The following is an 18404-nucleotide window of genomic DNA, read 5'->3' on the forward strand; positions in this document are numbered from 1 at the left end:
CCACATCTGATGTCCTTTTTGATGCTTAAGTAAAACTGGAAAAACTGAAAAGACTTCTTTCATGTGTCCTCAAACATACTTAAGACCGGGTATTCACTTCACTCAGCCCATTGAGCGCCTGGGGCTGCCCTAGACTGGGCTAACAGGCTCGATAAAATGCATTGCCCGACATGCTGAAGACAACCTCTTACTCTCAAGGCTTAAGAGAAGCACAGATTAGAATGATGAGGAATGATGACGATTGTCCACCTAAATGGACCTCACATAGACTGAACTTGTGTTAGGCACGTCCTTAGGATTTCTTTGCTGCCTAAAAATTAATTAAACTGAATTGCTCCTTTTCAAGACAATTTTTTTTCCATGCAACATATATAAATTGCTAAGTATTGGGCTTTATATCCCTCAATAAAACTGCTTTAAATTGTTTTGTGTTAGTAGAGAGATAGCTTTGAACAAAAAATTACCAGTCATTTACTACTCCGAATAATTATCTTGGAGAGCAGTAATTGTGTGGCATCTAGTGTTGAAGACCATAGTACTTTATTCAATCTGCGTTGATGTGTCTGTTCAAAATCTTGCAGATTTCTGCAACCTGTTCACAAGATTGATATGAACCTCACTGATCTTCTTGGGGAGCTACAGAGGGACCCATGGCCAGTAACTCAGGGGAAGAGACCTTTGCGATCCACTGGCATTGCTTTGTCCATTGCTGTTGGCTTGCTGGAGGTAATTTGGAATTTACCAGGACCTCTCAAATCATACAAACTTGCTCTCAGAAAATATATTCGTTGGCTTTGTTTGAAAATCACTTGTGATCTAAGTCAACTATGTGTGTTAATGTATCAGAAAGCATTTCAGGCATCATTATCATTCATGTTGAGGGAGCCCCTCAACATTTTGAAAATGCCAAAAGTTTTTGTGAAAAACTAAGATAATTAGAGCAGTGGGGAGCACTCACAGCGAGTTCATAAAAGCGTGCAAACCCATCAGGTTGGAAGAAGGTAAGTGCTGCTTTTCTGCATTATCATCTGTATTCTGCAGTATCATCACTTTTTAGAACAGCTGGAGAGAATGCATCTTCAGAGTATTTCTATTGGGAAATTGAAACCATACTCTGAGGTGGGGCTGTATACTTCTAACATGTTGCCATTTGCTATTTTAGGGCACTTTTCCAAACACGGGAGCCAGGATCATGCTGTTTACTGGAGGTCCTCCTACCCAAGGGCCTGGCATGGTGGTTGGAGATGAATTAAAGATTCCTATTCGTTCTTGGCATGATATTGAGAAAGATAATGCACGATTCATGAAAAAGGCAACCAAGGTAGGTGCTCTTGGGTACGGGCTGTAATTCTGAAAGCCCATTGTCAGGTTTGGGCTGCTCTGGAGTGACAGCTACTTTGCTGTCCTGTGTCATGGTCAGCAAGACGCTGTTTCAGATCCTAGCTGTTTTCTGATCCTAGCTGCTATTGAATTATTGCTCCTACTTTCAGACCTTAATTAGAGTGAGTGGCCTTAAAACTACTCAAAGGGTTTTGAGATTGAAAATTATATTTTTATTTTATTCAGATATTTTTGAAAATGATTTCCAGGCTGGGCCGTGGCTCACGGCTGTAATCCCAGCACTTTGGAAGGGGGGTGGATCACTTCAGGTCAGGAGTTCAAGACCAGCCTAACCAACATGGTGAAACCCTATCTCTACTAAAAGTACAAAAATTAAGCCAGGTGTGGTGGCTCACGCCTATAGTCCCAGCACTTTGGGATGCCCAGGCAGGCGGATCACTTGAGGTCAGGAGAGGAGTTTGAGACCAGTCTTGCCAACATGGTGAAAGCCCCGTCTGTACTAAAAATACAAAAATTAGCTGGGTGTGGTGACATGTTCCTATAATTTCAGCTACTCAGGAGGCTGAGGCATGAGAATCCGTTGAACCTGGGAGGCAGAGGTTGCAGTGAGCTGAGATCGTGCCACTGCACTCCAGCCTGGGTGACGGCATGAGACTCTGTCTCAAAAAATAAATAAATAAAAATAAAATTACAAAAATTTGCTGGGGATGGTGGCGCATGCTTTTAATCCCAGCTATTTGGGAGGCTGAGGCAGGAGGATCACTTGTACCTGTGAAGTGGAGATCGCACCACTGCACTCCAGCCTGGGCAACAGAGAGAGACCATCACAAAAAGAGAAAAGAAAATGATTTACATATTTTTATATTTGATTACCTCCTTTGGTGTATTCAGGTATACCTTGGGAATAATGTCAGTGTTTCCTAATGATAGCTTTCCTCTCTTCACAGCACTATGAGATGCTTGCTAATCGAACAGCTGCAAATGGTCACTGCATTGATATTTATGCTTGTGCCCTTGATCAAACTGGACTTTTGGAGATGAAATGTTGTGCAAATCTTACTGGGTATGTTGACAGCAAAAACCTGGGCAGAGTGAGAGTGTTATTTTAAGGAAAGAGAAATTAGTGATGGAGCCATAGGAATGGGCATGGCCAACTTGGAGAAGCTTTCAGGTAGCTCTGGGCTGTGGTTTCAGTGACTGGGGAGGGCTCCTTGGAGAAGGAAGCAGTGATTAGTAGGAGGGCTTAAGGGTTCACTACAAACAAGTCATTTCAGAGTAACTTCATTTCTTCCTTAGAGTTGTTAACACTTTTACAGAGACCAGGCCAGGAAAGCAAGCAGTATGGACTATCTGGCCCTCATCAGGGCACTTCCTTTTGAGAAGTGGGGAAAACAGGGTCTGAATGCTGCAGCAACTAGGAGAAACTTGACCTGGCTAAGTGGCCATACTTCGTGGCTAATTCCAAGTGCACTCAACCTAGAGGCTGTACTGACACAGAGCCTAATTCAGTATTACATTCACAGGCCAGAGTGAGGAGCAGTAGTTCTCAACAGGTGGTGGTGTCCAGACCTGCAGCCTTAGGGGCTCCTGGGAACTGATTGGAACTGTATATTTCTAGGCCTTACCCAGACCTTCTGAACCGGAAACCCCAGGAATATGGCTCTCCAGGAGATTCTGGGGCACATGAAAGTGTAGGAACCGCTGATGAGCAGTGGTCTGAAGCTGGCTACCGATTGTTATCTTCAGGGAAGCTTTAAAAACTACTCTTTCTTTAGGTCTTGTCCTCAGAGATTCTGATTTAGTTAGCATGAGGTGTAGCCTGGGCATCAGCATTTTGAAAGTTTCTCCCATGATTCTAACATAGAGCCGAGTTTGAGAACCATGCAGCATCTTGAGCCTCACTCTAGACCTGAATCAGAACCTGCATTTGAACAGTATCCCAGGTGATTTGCATGCACAGAAGTTTGAGAAGCATCATAGAGCTGTGGAATGGGCCTGAGATTCTGCCTCTCTTTTTTTTTTTTTTTTTTTTGAGGCGGAGTGTAGCTCTGTCGCCCAGGCTGGAGTGCAGTGGCTGGATCTCAGCTCACTGCAAGCTCCGCCTCCCGGGTTCACGCCATTCTCCGGCCTCAGCCTCCCGAGTAGCTGGGACTACAGGCGCCCGCCTCCTCGCCCGGCTAGTTTTTTGTATTTTTTAGTAGAGACGGGGTTTCACCGTGTTAACCAGGATGGTCTCGATCTCTTGACCTCGTGATCCGCCCGTCTCAGCCTCCCAAAGTGCTGGGATTACAGGCTTGAGCCACCGCGCCCGGCCAGATTCTGCCTCTCTAACAAGCTCCCGGGTGATGCTGCTGGTCCCCAGTGAGTAAAGGGAATAGAAGGTAGAACCAGAATCAGCTGGAATTGTCCTAGAGATGAGTTAGGTGATAGAATTAGGGTCCCAAATGATACTGATATAGCTATCTCAGTAATCCACATTTAATAGTATGAACTCCTACCAGGGCCTTCCAGGAGTTCTGACTCAAGAATGTCCATAGAAAAGCTTTAGTGTATTTGTGAACACCCTTAGATTGTGTACTAGAGTTTGTGTGAACTTTTTCTGTGAAGAATTACCATCTGGTGCATACATGTGTTAGTACAGCTCAAGGTGAGCCAACAGTGTGGGATGACTTCCAGCAAAGGCAAGGTTTAGGAGGCTAAACCTCCTAGGCTGCGCTATAGGAGGAGATTATCTTCAGGGAAGACCATATTCTTGGTTTCTTTGGTGCTAGTCACACCTTATCCAAATATATTGTTTTCTTTTCTGAGCATTGCAATTTCAAGGGGCGATAGGAGATGAACTGGAGATGTTTGAAGAAGAGCAGTGGTGGAAAGTCCTGGAAACTGTCATGTGAGGAATGATTGAAGGAGCTGGAAAAGATTAAGCTGAAGACACGTGGGGTGTGAGAACTGTATTCAATAGTTGAGGGACTTTCCTGTGAAGGAATCTGATTTGTTCTGTATGTGACCAAAGGGTAGAACTAGAACCAAACCAGTGGGTGGAAGCTGCTGGCAAAAGAAATTTCACTCAATATCAAGAAGGGCCTTAACAGAGCTGTTCAAACACAGAATGGACAGCTCAGGGAGGAAGCTCCCGATGCTGGAGGAGTTCACACCTAGTCTGGATGTAACTTGGCAGGTATTTTGTAGAGGGGTTGGTTGAGAGTTAGTATTAGAATTGTGTGAATGTCACAGAAAACCCAAAATAAGTTTATTTCTCTGGAGGTGGGCAGCCCGGGGCTAGTATGTTGCTTTCATCGTCATTAGGGGCTGAGGCTCCTACTCAGCTGCTCTGCCGCATTCATATGCCATTGATGGCTCAAGACAGTTGCTGGAGCTCTAGCCATTTACAGCAGCAGGCAGGAGGAAAGATCAGAGAAGGATTGCTCTTCCTGGAGGAGCACACTCCACACGTAAAGGACACAGTAACAGGCAGAACTCACACGCCAACAGAGGCACATGGCCACAGACAAGGCAGGATGGAAAATGTCATTGCTCCAGGAAACTAAGGAAGAGGTAGATATTTGTTGCCAAATAGCTGACTCCTCACTAGACGGTTCAGATGCTCTGAGATGGCCGGACCAGATGATCTTTCTTGTGTTCTTCCAGATTCTGAGATCTTGTTTTATGAATGACATTTAGAGGCATAACTTGCATCAAGCTGTACTTCTCTGTGCAAATGCATGAAATGCTGACATTTTACACAATGTTTTCCTCTAACTTCATTAAGGGATTAGTGTTAATACTCATGAGTTGGAAAAAATAATTCTTGTAAGTCAAGAATTCAGTGTTTTGAGGCAGTAAATTAACCTGAAAAGGATATCCCACAGGGCTGGGTATTTTCCCATACCAAAGAACTGAGAGGAACTAGCCTTGTTCTTATTCTGTTTAATGCTTTAAAAGTAGTTTCTTTCCTAAGTGTGAATTGAACATGCTGTTTTTTATTTTTTTAATTTATTTTATTTTATTATTTACTTATTTATTGTTGTTATTATTTATTTATTTATTTTTTTTTTGAGAAGCAGTCTTGCTCTGTCACCCAGGCTGGAGTGTAGTGGTGCGATCTTGGCTCACTACAACCTCTGCCTCCTGGGTTCAAGTGATTCTCCTGCCTCAGCCTCCTGAGTAGCTGGGATTATGGCTACTAATTTTTGTGTTTTTAGTAGAGATAGGGTTTCACGATGTTGTCTAGGCTGGTCTTGAATTCCTGACCGCAAGTGATCCGCCCTCCTCGCAAGTGATCCGCCCTCCTCGGCCTCCCAAAGTGCTGGGATTACAGGCATGAGCCACTGTGCCCAGCCTGTTTTTTATATTTAAATTAATCAGTAGCACCTTTGGGGACCTGGTTTCTTTTTTTCTTTAAATTATTTTTGTAAATACTGAGTGAGCATCTGAATGGCTTTCAATCTTCCTAATATTCACTTGATTGTTTTCTTCTTACCTAGAGGCTACATGGTAATGGGAGATTCTTTCAACACTTCTCTCTTCAAGCAGACATTCCAAAGAATCTTTACTAAAGATTTTAATGGAGATTTCCGAATGGCATTTGGTGCTACTTTGGACGTAAAGGTACAGTAGACCTTTTTTTTTTTTTTTTTTTTTTTTGATGTAGACTCACTGTACTGCCCAGGCTGGTCTCAAACTCCTGGCTTCAGGCAATTTTCTCACCTCAGTGTCCCAAAGTGCTGGAATTACAGGCATGAGCCACTGTACCTGGCCATACTTTTAAAACTTCAATGGAATTATAGTGTTCTTACATTTTCAATCAGCATCCAGACTTCTGGCAACCCCTACCTGCTGGACACGGGTGTGTAAAAGCCAATTAAGAGGATCTCAACCAAATGGCTGTTACAAAGCATGTTATTCACTTTATCACTTTTCTTCTTGAGTATGACCTATATATTTATTTATGTTCTAAGTAACGTAAATAAATTATGTTTCAGAGCCTGCAGGGGAATCAGAGCCTGCCTGATTCCCCTGCAGGCTCTGCTCCACCCTGCTTCAAGGCAGTAGGAGATAGAAGAGGAAGTAGGGTGGGTGTTATGAGCAGCACTGTGGCCTGAGGACAGGGGCAGCCACACAGTGGTCTGCATCCACTCAGCCATCAGCATGGCTCAGTGCGTTGCACAGAGTGCAATGTTTAATGCCATAACAGAGTGGTTATGTTTAATGCCTTCCTGAAGAATAGCCAGAGTGCCCTAAAATAGACAGCATTGGGCTGGGCACAGTGGCTCATGCCTGTAATCACAGCACTTTGGGAGGCTGAGGCAGGCGGATCACCTGGGGTTGGGAGTTTGAGACCAGTCTGACCAAAAGGGAGAAACCCCGTCTCTACTAAAAATACAAAACTAGTCGGCGTGGTGGTGCGTGCCTGTAGTCCCAGCTACTTGGGAGGCTGAGGCAGGAGAATTGCTCTTATGCAGGAGGCAGAGATTACGGTGAGCCAAGATCGTGCCATTGCACTCCAACCTGGGCAACAAGAGTGAAACTTTGTCTCAGAAAAAAAAAAAAGACAGCATAGCGAGATTTTTTTCCCCCCATGTAGGGACTCCTGGCCCCGATACAGCTGATTCTAAGTCATTGAGAAAACATTAGAAGAGGGTGTTAGACCTCATGTCGGTGGCTCATGTCTGTAATCCCAGCACTTTGGGAGGCCAAGGTGGGGTGACTGCATGAGCTCTGGAATTACAGACCAGCCTGGGCAACATAGCAAGACCCTGTCTCTATAAATGATTACAAAAAAAAAATTAACCACATGCAGTGGTGCACACCTGTGGTTCCAGCTACTCAGGAGGCTGAGGCGGGAAAATCACGTATGCCCAGGAGTTTGAGGCTGCAACGAGCTATGATTGTGCCACTGCACTCAGTGTGGGTAACAGAGTCGCAGGTTGGCGGGCAGGTAGGGGGCCACCATTAGAAGATATAATTGGAATTATTACTTGGAGAATTAGAGATAATTATTAAATCATCTAGGTTAAACTTTAAACCATAATCTTAAATGTTTAAGGGTTTTCTTTTAAAGATGGACTTTTGAAATGAATTCACATTTAAAAAATCTAGGTATGTTGGCCTTGTCATTATATTGGAGTTCATGAATTAAGTATTTTTAAAGCAACACAAAATAGTATGTTCTCTGATTAGGAATATGCAAATAATTATGGATATACATGAATGTGAATATATTTATACAAGGGATTGGAAAAGAATGTAGTATTGTTAGAATTGTTATCTACATGTACAGTAATTTCAAAGTTTAAAAAGTAAGTTGTGAGAGTTGAAAAAGCTCATGTTTCACGTGTGTCTAAGGGCGGATTTTATTAAAGTTCTAATCTCAGTGGCTGAGGGGAAGTTTGTAGGTCTAAGTAGTTATGATCCATGTGGGGTTTTCTCTTGGCAGAATAGTAGTGTTATATTTTTCCTCTAAGCTTTCATTGTGGCCATGATGAGAGCAGGGTAGATTGAAGTGATCTTTAACTTTACACTATCATGTATTTATTATAGACCTCTCGGGAACTGAAGATTGCAGGAGCCATTGGTCCATGTGTATCTCTGAATGTGAAAGGACCATGTGTGTCGGAAAATGTAAGGAAAACAACCCCATCACCCTCACCTCCTGCCCTGGATTTAACCTGTCAGAAGTGTCAGAGCATGATGATCTCACATGTGTCACCTGTCGGATGTGTCTGCAGTGACAGAAGGGCTAACCCTCATTGATGACTTTTCTCGGAGAGGTGTTGTTCTTCCATCTGTTCGTCTAAAGGGTTAGAGAGAAGGAAACTGAGGCTCAGAAAGGTTCAGTATCTTGCTCAGGGTCAGAACTGACATGCAGGAGCTAGAGCCCAATCGTCCGTGACTCCACTGCCCGTGGTTATTGTGCCGAAGCCATGCCATGCTGTTCAGCACAAGGCAAACATTCAGCACAGTCCTTCCAGAGTAAGCCTATTGCTCATTGCCCTTAGAGGTGATACCTTTGTCTCACTCAGCTAATAACAAGCCTTTTACAACAGAGACCACCATGAGTTGGTGTGGAAGTGGGTGACACTGCTGTGTGTGCAGACGTCTGTTTTCTCTTGTAATAGACTTTGAGAACAGTTTAGTTACCATTTGGAATGAGTGGCTTTGCTTATTGTCCACTTCCTCTGATTACACTTTACTTGCTAGGAGGCAAACCATTGGGTTTGGCAAGGCCTCTCTAGGGTGGTCCTGGGCTGAGGTTACACAGTCATGTTCTTCCCTCACTGTCATCATTAGTGGGAGGGTAGACCATAGAAACAGATGTGGATCCAGGGTGCAGGTTTACACCCCACACCTGACCCGAGCAAAGGACTTATTTACTGTGTGATTCAGTATCCTTATGTGGCAAATGGGGATAATAACAGTGCCTACTCTACAGCATTGTTAGGAGGTTTAAGTGAGTTGGTTCAGGTGAAGAAGTTCATGCCTGGCACACTGGAAGTGTGGGTCTTCTTTCATGTTGTCAGCAACAAACATTCCTGAGTGACCACTTAGATTCAACTTTTATTGAGCTTGGCAGAGGCAAGGCGATTTGAGAGCATATTCCTGTAGTCTTCTGAGTGAGGCAGATTGCTGCCCTAAAGCCCATCTGATGAGTCATTTGTTACTCCCAGAGTACTAAGGGGCTTGTACCCCTATTTCCTGGCAAGGCTTTGGAAGACTTCCTTGTTATAAAATATTTTTCATGGACTTAAAATCTGCCTGCTGAAGACTTCCTGAAATAGTTTTAGAAGGCATTTTTATGAATTAGTACAAGCTAATTAATTTTTCTAGTAGAATTCAGCCATGAAAGTTTTGTTTGGGGAATGAGGATGCAGAGAATAGGAAAATACAATTTTCAGACATACTGAGAAGTTTGAAGAAGAGTATGATGAATTTCTGTATACCTACCATTTAGTCATTGATTGTTAACATTTTGCCATAATTGCTCTATTGTCTTGTTTGCCACATTTGCTTTATCTGATTGTCATTTATTTGCCACATTTGACTTATCAACTTTTTTTTTACTGACCTTTGAAAATAATTTGCAGATATCATGACAGTCCTTAAGCACTTCAGTATGCATCTTCTAAAAACAAGGATGTTCTCCTACCACGATGTCATTATCAAACTTAAGAAAATAATAATTTCCTAATATCTAAGTCATATTTTTCCCTAATTTCCCCCCAGATGCCCTTTGTAGCTGTTTTTCCCCCAGCCGGCATTGCATTTGATACTATAGCCTTTGTAAAGTGAGAGTTATGGTTAAAGGTGTGTTTAGATTCAGGTGAAGCCTTTTTGCCAAGCATTCTTCCTTGGCAGTGTGTACTTCATGCTGTGTCACCTCCAGAGGCACTATGTCTGCTGTCCCATGTGAGATGTGCTGAGTTAGATCGCACGGTGATGGTGGTGACTGCCCCACTGCCTTTCTACTGCAAGGGAAGACTTTCCCCCTTTGCCATGAGCGGGCAGTCTTTTGAATGAGAGTGTGTAGCACAATATGAAAATCTTGTTTGCCAATAGCCTAATGGTTTTTAGCATCCATTGATCTTCACGCAAATCAGTTTATTTCTTTGAGGGTTATAAAAGGGTTGTTTCCTAATTGTCTTTATTGTTTCTCCAATAAAGGCATCTAAAGAGCAAATGCTTAAGTAAGGAATTTGTGTATCAGTAAGACATTGATATTTTGGAGCTCTGGAGGAGCCGTCATCTGTCTGGTGCTTAGAATGGGGTTAGCAAGGCAAGAAGAGGAGGCATGAATGCTCCTTTGACTTCTTGGCCTTTTTCCTGAGCACAGCTCTTTACCTTCCAGCAGATAATAAACACCTGCTTCCTTTAGAAAAGGCCACTACAAGGAAGGTGAACTCCCGTGAATCCATCTAGCTCATTATCTAGCTTAGGAAGTACTGACAGAACAGAGCACACCCTCTCCGCTCTCCACCTTAGAGCTGCTGTGTGATTTCACTTTGAGTCTTTCTTAAGAGTCTGACTTGATTATTTGTGGATTTCAGTGTTATGTATCATGCGGAGACACCCCCCCCCAGCACACGCGTGCACACACACACACACAATGTATGTGTAAACCCGGAACGATGGGTCACACCTGTAATCCCAGCACTTTGGGAGGCTGAGGCAGGAGGATTGCTTGAACCCAGGAGGTCGAGGCTACAGTGAGCTGTGATTGTATTACGGCACTCCAGTCTGGGCAACAGAGGGAGAGACCATCTCAAAATAAATAAATATAAACAACATATATGTGTAGTATACGTGATATAATAAAAATTAGTCAGAATGTCAATATAAAAAGCTTAATTTTAAAGTATAAATGCAAATATTAAGCCTTCGTCTGGTCTGCAGTTGTTCTCTTTTCAGTAGAAGATTTCATTTCAACTGAAATGTTGTCCTAAAAGAAGATACTCTAAGTAGCCTGCCCTACTCAGTCAGTACTTTTCATTAGCGATTAACCATAGGGATGGTTTTCTGGTTTTGTTTTTTACATTCCTCTTCCCACCCCTAGGAGCTTGGTGTTGGTGGCACGAGTCAGTGGAAAATCTGTGGCCTAGATCCAACATCTACACTTGGCATCTATTTTGAAGTTGTCAATCAGGTGAGTTGGATTTCTTCACATGTCTTCATGTCTTAGTGTCCTGTTCTGTGATTTATCTCAAACCAGTGGTCTCTGGTTACTTTCTTCACAAACCGATATTCCTTGGGTATTGTATTAGGCCTGATGATAGTCTGGCATGACCTCTTATTTATTCCTTCAAGGGTTTATTCGGAGTCAGGCAGCAAATTACTTTTGTCCCTAGATTGTTGAATTGATAAGGTCATTAGAAGTGTAATGGATTTTACTAGTCATCATCATGTTGGTGAATTTTTGAGTGCATCGATTCTTTCTCTAATATTTTATTATGAAAAATGCCAAACATACAGAAAAATTGAAAGAATTCTGCAGTGAACACGTAGTACCTAGGTGCACCCATCAACTTGATTCTGTAATTAGCATTTTACTGTACTGGCATACCTTGGAAATACTGTGGGTTCAATTCCAGACTACTACAATAAAGTGAATATTGCAATAAAGCAAGTCACGTGAATATTTTGGTTTCCTACTGCATATAAAAGTAATGTTTACACTATAGTGTGTTAAGTGTTAAATAGTGTTATGTCTTTGAAAACATTGTTCATTCTTTTTTTCTTTTTTTTTTTGAGACAGAGTCTCGCCCTGTTGCCCAGGCTGGAGTGCAGTGGCGCATCTCAGCTCACTGCAAGCTCCGCCTGCCGGGTTCACACCATTCTCCTGCCTCAGCCTCCCAAGTAGCTGGGACTACAGGTGCCCGCCACCACGCCTGGCTAATTGTTTTTGTATTTTTAGTAGAGACGGGGTTTCACCATGTTAGCCGGAATGGTCTCAATCTGACCTCGTGATCCGCCCACTTTGGCCTCCCAAAGTGCTGGGATTACAGGCATGAGCCATCACGTCCGGCCTGTTCATTCTTTAATTAAAAAACTACTTTACAGTTGACTGTTGAGTAGTGTTGGGGTGCCAACACTGCACAGTTAAAAATTCACATACAACCGTAACTCCCCCAAAACTTAACTACTGGTAGTCCACTGTTCACTGGAAACCTGACTGATAACCATTGATTAACACATATTTTGTAAGTAATATATATTATATCCTATATTCTTATGATAAAGTAAGCTAGAGAAAAGAGAATGTTATTCAGAAAATCATAAGGGAGGGAAAGTATATTTACTGTTTGTTAAGTGGAAATGGACGTCGCGAAGTCTTCATACTCTCGTCTTCATGTTCAGTAGGCTGAGGAGGAGGAGGAAGAGGAGGGCTTGGTCTTGTAGTCTCGGGTGGCAGAGGCAGAAGAAAATCCACATGCAAGTGGACCCGTACAGTTCAAACCTGTGTTGCTCAAGGGTCAACTGTATTGCTAAAAAATGCTAATGATCATCTGATCCTTCAGCGAGTCATAATCTTTTGCTGGTGGAAGGTCTTACATTGATGTTGTTGGCTGCTGACTGATCAGGTTGGTAGTTCTGTAGGGCGAGTGGCTGTGGCAGTTTCTTTTCTTCTTCTTTTTTTTTTTTTTTAAATTAAGACGAAGTCTCGTTCTATCACCCAGGCTGGAGTGCAGTGGTGTGATCCCGGCTCACTGCAACCTCCACGTCCCAGGTTCAAGCCATTCTCCCACCCCAGCCTCCCAAGTAGCTACGATTACAGGTGTCTGCCACCATGCCTGGCTAGTTTTTGTATTTTTAGTAAAGACAGGTTTTTGCCACATGGGCCAGGCTGGTCTTGAACTCCTGATATCAAGTGATCCACCTGCCTCAGCCTCCCAAAGTGTTGGAATTACAGGTGTGAGCCACTGCACCCGGCCTGGGAATTTCTTAAAATAAGGCAACAATGAAATTTTTGGTCAACTCTTCCTTCCAGGAGAGATTTCTTTGTAGCATGCAGTGTTGTTTGATAGCTTTTTACCCACAGTAGAACTTCTTTCAAAAATGTAATCAATGCTCTTAAACCTTGCTGCTGCTTTATCAGCTAAGTGTATGTAATATTGTAAGTCTTTTCTTATCATTTCAACAATGTCACAGCATCTTCATGAGGAGTAGATTACATCTCAACAAACCACTTTCTTTGCTTATCCATAAGAAACAACTCTGAATCCATTAAAGTTTTATCATGAAATTGTAGCAATTCAGGCCCATCTTCAGGATCCACTTCTTTATCTTTTTAATAAAAAAAAATAGGCCAGGCGCAGTGGCTCACGCCTGTAATCCCAGCACTTTGGGAGGCTGAGGCGGGCGGATCATGAAGTCAGGAATTCGAGACCAGCGTAAACAACAATGGTGAAACCCCGTCTCTACTAAAAATACGAGAAAAATTAGCTGGGCATGGTGGCGCGCGCCTGTAATCCCAGCTACTCAGGAGCCTGAGACAGGAGAATCGCTTAAATCGAGAGGTGGAGGTTGCAGTGAGCCGAGATTGCGCCACTGCACTCCAGCCTGGGAGACAGGGAGATTCTGTCTAAAAAAAAAAAAGGCTGGGTGCAGTGGCTCATGCCTGTAATCTCAACACTTTGGGAGGCGAAGGCGGGCAGATCACGAGGTCAGAAGATCGAGACCATCCTGGCTAACACAGTGAAACCCCATCTCTACTAAAAATACAAAGCAAAATTAGCCAGGCATGGTGGCGGGTGCCTGTATCCCCAGCCACTTGGGAGGCTGAGGCAGGAGAATGGTGTGAACCCAGGAGGCGGAGCTTGCTGTGAGCCAAGATTGCGCCACTGTACTCCAGCCTGGGCAACAGAGTGAGACTCCGTCTCAAAAAAAAAAAAAAAAAATAGAGATGGGGTCTCTCTCTGTTGCCCAGACTGGTCTCAAACTCCTGGGCTCAAGTGATCCTCCCACCTCAGTCTCTCAAAGTGCTGGGATTACAGGTGTGAGCCACCACACCTGACCAGGATCCACTTTTTTTTTTTTTTTTTTTTGAAACGGAGTCTTGCTGTGTTGCTCAGACTGGAGTGCAGTGGTGCCATCTCAGCTCACTGCAACCTCTGCCTCCCAGGGTCAAGCAATTCTGCTGCCTCAGCCTCCCGAGTAGCTGGGATTACAGGTGCCTGCCACCATACCCACCTAATTTTTGTATTTTTATTAGAGACGGGGTTTCACAATGTTGTCCCAGCTGGTCTCGAACTCCTGGCCTCGGATGATCCACCTGCCTCGGCCTCGAAGGTGCTGGGATTACAGGCGTAAGCCACCGCGCCCAGCTGAGGATCCACCTCTAATTCTAGTTATCTTGCTGCTTCCACCACATCTTCAGTGACTTCCTCCACTGAAGTCTCAAACCCCTCAAAATTGTCTATGAGAATTGGAGTAAAATTCCAAACTCCTGTGAAAGTTGATATTTTGACCTCTTCCCATGAATGATGAGTGTTTCAATGACATCTAGAATGGTGACTCTTTCTCAGAAGATTCTTCATTTTCTTTGCCTGGAACCATCCCAGGAATCACTATGTATGGCAGCTATAGTCTTATAAAATGTGTTTCTTAAGTAATAAGACTTGAAAGTCGAAATTTCTCCTTGATTCATGGGAGGCAGGATGGGTGTTGTGTTAGTAGGCATGAAAACGTTGATCTCCTTTATATCTCCCTCAGAGCTCTTGAGTGACCAGGTGCATTGTCAATGAGCAGTAGTATTTTGAAAGGAGTCTTTTTTTTTCTGAGCAGCAGGTCTCAACAGTGGGCTTTAAATATTTAGTAAGCCATGCTGTAAACAGATGTGCTGTCATCCAGGCTTTGTTGTTCCTTTTGTAGAGCACAGGAAGTATAGATTGAGCACAATTCTTAAGAGTCCTAGGATACTTGGAATGGTAAATGAGCATTGGCTTCAACTTAAAGTCGCCAGCCGGCTGGGTGCGGTGACTCACACCTGTAATCCCAGCACTTTGGGAGGCCAGGTGGGTGGACTGCTTGAGCTCAGGAGTTCAAGACCAGTCTGGGCAATGTGGTGAGGCCTCACCTCTACCAGAAATACAAAAAATAGCCAGATGTGGTGTAAGCCTGTCGTCCCAACTACTTGGGAGGCTAAGGTGGGAGAATCTCTTAAGCCTGGGAGGCCGAGGTTGCTGTGAGCTGAGATCATGCCACTCCACTCCAGCCTGGGTGACAGAGCAAGACCCCTTCTTAGAAAAACAAAATAAAGTCACCAGTTGCATTAATTCCTAACGAGAGGGTCAACCTGCCCTTTGAAGCTTTAAAGCCAGGCATTGACTTCTCTCTAGCTGTGAAAATCCTAGATGATATTTTCTTCTAACAGAAGAGTTACTTCCTTTACATTGAAAATCTATTGTTTAGTATAGCTACCGTCATCAGTGATCTTAGCTAATCTGAATAACTTGCAGCAGTTTCTACATCAGCACATACTGCTTCACCTTGTGCCATTATGCTATGAAGATGGCTTCTTTTTTTTTTTTTTTTTTTTTTTTTTTGAGATGGAGTCTCGCTCTGTTGCCCAGGCTGGAGTGCAGTGGCCGGATCTCAGCTCACTGCAAGCTCCGCCTCCCAGGTTTACGCCATTCTCCTGCCTCAGCCTCCCAAGTAGCTGGGACTACAGGCGCCCACCACCTCGCCTGGCTAGTTTTTTGTATTTTTTAGTAGAGACGGGGTTTCACCATGCTAGCCAGGATGGTCTCGATCTCCTGACCTCGTGATCCGCCCGTCTCGGCCTCCCAAAGTGCTGGGATTACAGGCTTGAGCCACCGCGCCCGGCCGAAGATGGCTTCTTTCCCTAAACCTCAGGAACCAACCTCTGCCAGCTTCCAACTTTTCTCCTGCAGCTTCCTTACTTACCTCTCTCTGCCTTCATAAATTGAAGAGAGTTAGGACCTTGCTCTGGATTAAGCCCTGGCTTAAGGGAATGTTGTGTCTGGTTTGATTTTCTATTCAGACTTGTAAAATGTTCTCCCCATCAGCAATAAGGCTGTTTCACTTTCTTATCATTCATGTGTTCACTTTTAATTTACAACTTTTTCTTTGCATTCACAGCTTGGCAGTTTGGGGCAAGAGGCCTAGCTTTCAGCTATCTTAGCTTTCAACGTACCTTCCCTACTAAGATTAATGATTTTTAGCTTTTGATTTAAAGTGAGAAACGGGTGACTCTTCCTTTCACTTGAACATTTAGAGGGCATTGTAGGGTTATTAGTTGGCCACATTTCAATATTGTTGTATCTCAGGAAATAGGGGAGGCCCAAGGAGGAGGAGAGAGATGAGAGAAAGGTCAGTCAGTGGAGTGACCAGAATACACACGACATTTATCAGTTAAGTTTGCCATCTTATATGGGTGCAGTTTGTAGCACCCCAAAACAATTAAAATGGTAACTGATCACTGATCATAGATCACCACAGCAGATATATAATAATAATGAAAAAGTTTGAAATATTGTGAGAATTACTGAACTGCGACACAGAGACATGAAGTGAGCACATATTGGAAAACTGGCGCTGATAGACTTGCTTGATGCATGATTGCCACAAATCTTCAATTTGTTAAAAAATCTGCAAATAAGTGAGGGATGCCTGTGTTTGTTTAATGATTAACAGTCCATCACAGACTGGACAATTCATTAGTAATAACTTGTCCAGTTTGTGATCCATCAATCCATCTTCGTTTTGATGCATTTCAAAACAAGCCTCAGTCATCCACGTATTTCATGCCTAAACGCTTCAGCAGGTATATCATTAACTTAAAGTTCAGTGTTGAATGTAGTTCTTCATCTTTTTTGGAGATAAAGGTTATATGCAGTGAAATGTGCAAATCCTAAGTGTGCCCTTCAAAATGTGTCAGGAACCTTCCCATCATTGCTGTGTCAGTCATTTTAGAAGAGTACAGTGGGCTCTGTCACCGTGTTTGAGTCGTGCCCATAACAGACAAGGTTATGGCCTCTCATCCTGCAGCACAATGCCCCGATCCCCCAGGGAGGCAGAGGAGCCATCCAGTTTGTCACGCATTATCAGCACTCCAGCACCCAGAGACGCATCCGCGTGACCACCATCGCCCGAAAGTAAGCAGCCCCGGTTTCCTTTCTGTTGAGCAACTGACTGACATTTTTCCCTTGAAGAGATACTTTAACATTTGCTAGTCTGCCTTTTTGATTCCATTGAATGGTTCTCACCAGACCTCATTGGCTTATTTGATCAGAAGAGGAGGCATTTTTGGCTAACCCAGTTGGGTCTATGAATACTTGCCTAGAAGCATCATCTCTCTGTAGGAAATATAGATTAAAACTTATTATTTATTATCATTTGGAGACAGTCTTGCTCTGTTGCCTAAGCTGGAGTACAGTGGCACAATCACAGCTCACTGCAGCCTCAACCTCCCATGCTCAAGTGATCCTCCCACTTCAGCCTCCCAAGTAGCTGGGACCCTAGGCACCTGCCACCAAAACTGGCTAATTTTTTTACTTTTTGTAGCAAGATGGGAATCTCACAATGTTGCCCAGGCTGGTCTTGAACTTCTAGGTTCAAGCAATCCTGCCACCTCGCCCTCCCAAAGTGTTGGGATTTCAGGAATGAGCCACTGCACCTAGCCTATGTTTCTTTATCTGAATGGATGTCTGGCTTTCTGTTCTCTCCTAACCATAAGCATGGCACTAACTCTGGAATTGTCAGTTGGGCAGATGTACAGAGTCAGCTCAGGCACATAGAAGCAGCATTTGACCAGGAGGCTGCAGCAGTCTTGATGGCACGGCTTGGGGTGTTCCGAGCGGAGTCAGAGGAGGGACCTGATGTGCTCCGGTGGCTGGACCGACAACTCATCCGACTGGTAAATTGGGGACAGTGGCATTAGGTTCAGTCTTGGTTTCTGCTTTACTTTCGAGAGAAGAAAATTGTCACTTAATTATTATTATATAGTGAATCAGCAAGAATTTATCAGTTGCCTACCTTATGCCACACACTGGACATTCTGGTAAAGACGTGTTAAATGTGCATTTTCCCCTCAGAGATTTACATTATAGTTGGGGAGGAAACAACACACATGGAGCATTTGGGGAGTGATACAAATCTGTGTGGGTTGAGTTGACTTAGATGAGTCGTTTTGTGAATGCTCTGGTCTTGTATTTTTCTTCTAAATCTGGAAAGTAGTTTTAGAAATAGGGATCCAGGCCTGGTGAGTTTAGGGAGATGTCTTGTATCAGTCTGGGTTTAATAAGATGAGAGAAGTAACACTGTAATTTAAACAGGGAAAGTCTTTTATAAAGAATACAATAAGGGAGTAGAAGAGAGACTGGCTAGAAGGAAGTATAGAGAATTGGGCAGCCACTACTTCTGGGGCTGAGATAGAGCACCCAAAGAAGTGCTCCCTCTCCCCAGGGCTGTTCCAGACTTAGTTGTGATGGCATGGCCATGCCTTGGTGAGTCTTTTGCAGAGACTGGTGCTGTGCCAGGGGAACTTGCTAGAAATTCACTCTCTAGAATTTGAAGAAAATCCACCCTCCAGGGTGCCAGGGAAAGCT

The 18404-nt window shown here is 43.6% G+C and overlaps 1 protein-coding gene across 3 annotated transcripts in view; it reads left to right on the plus strand.

The window, feature by feature from the left end:
* Positions 1-18404, plus strand: part of SEC23B (SEC23 homolog B, COPII coat complex component) — a 49598-nt gene that overhangs the window by 11340 nt on the left and 19854 nt on the right. For all 3 annotated transcript variants that reach the window (XM_007961169.3, XM_007961164.3, XM_007961165.3), the window contains exons 7-14: positions 582-726; positions 1163-1321; positions 2289-2404; positions 5826-5949; positions 7882-7962; positions 10892-10981; positions 16846-16952; positions 17560-17713. In XM_007961169.3, the coding sequence (XP_007959360.2) occupies positions 582-726; positions 1163-1321; positions 2289-2404; positions 5826-5949; positions 7882-7962; positions 10892-10981; positions 16846-16952; positions 17560-17713 (976 nt within the window). The remainder of the gene's footprint in view (positions 1-581; positions 727-1162; positions 1322-2288; positions 2405-5825; positions 5950-7881; positions 7963-10891; positions 10982-16845; positions 16953-17559; positions 17714-18404) is intronic.

Source organism: Chlorocebus sabaeus, chromosome 2 (genome assembly GCF_047675955.1).
Source record: "Chlorocebus sabaeus isolate Y175 chromosome 2, mChlSab1.0.hap1, whole genome shotgun sequence".
NCBI classification, from domain to species: domain Eukaryota; kingdom Metazoa; phylum Chordata; class Mammalia; order Primates; family Cercopithecidae; genus Chlorocebus; species Chlorocebus sabaeus.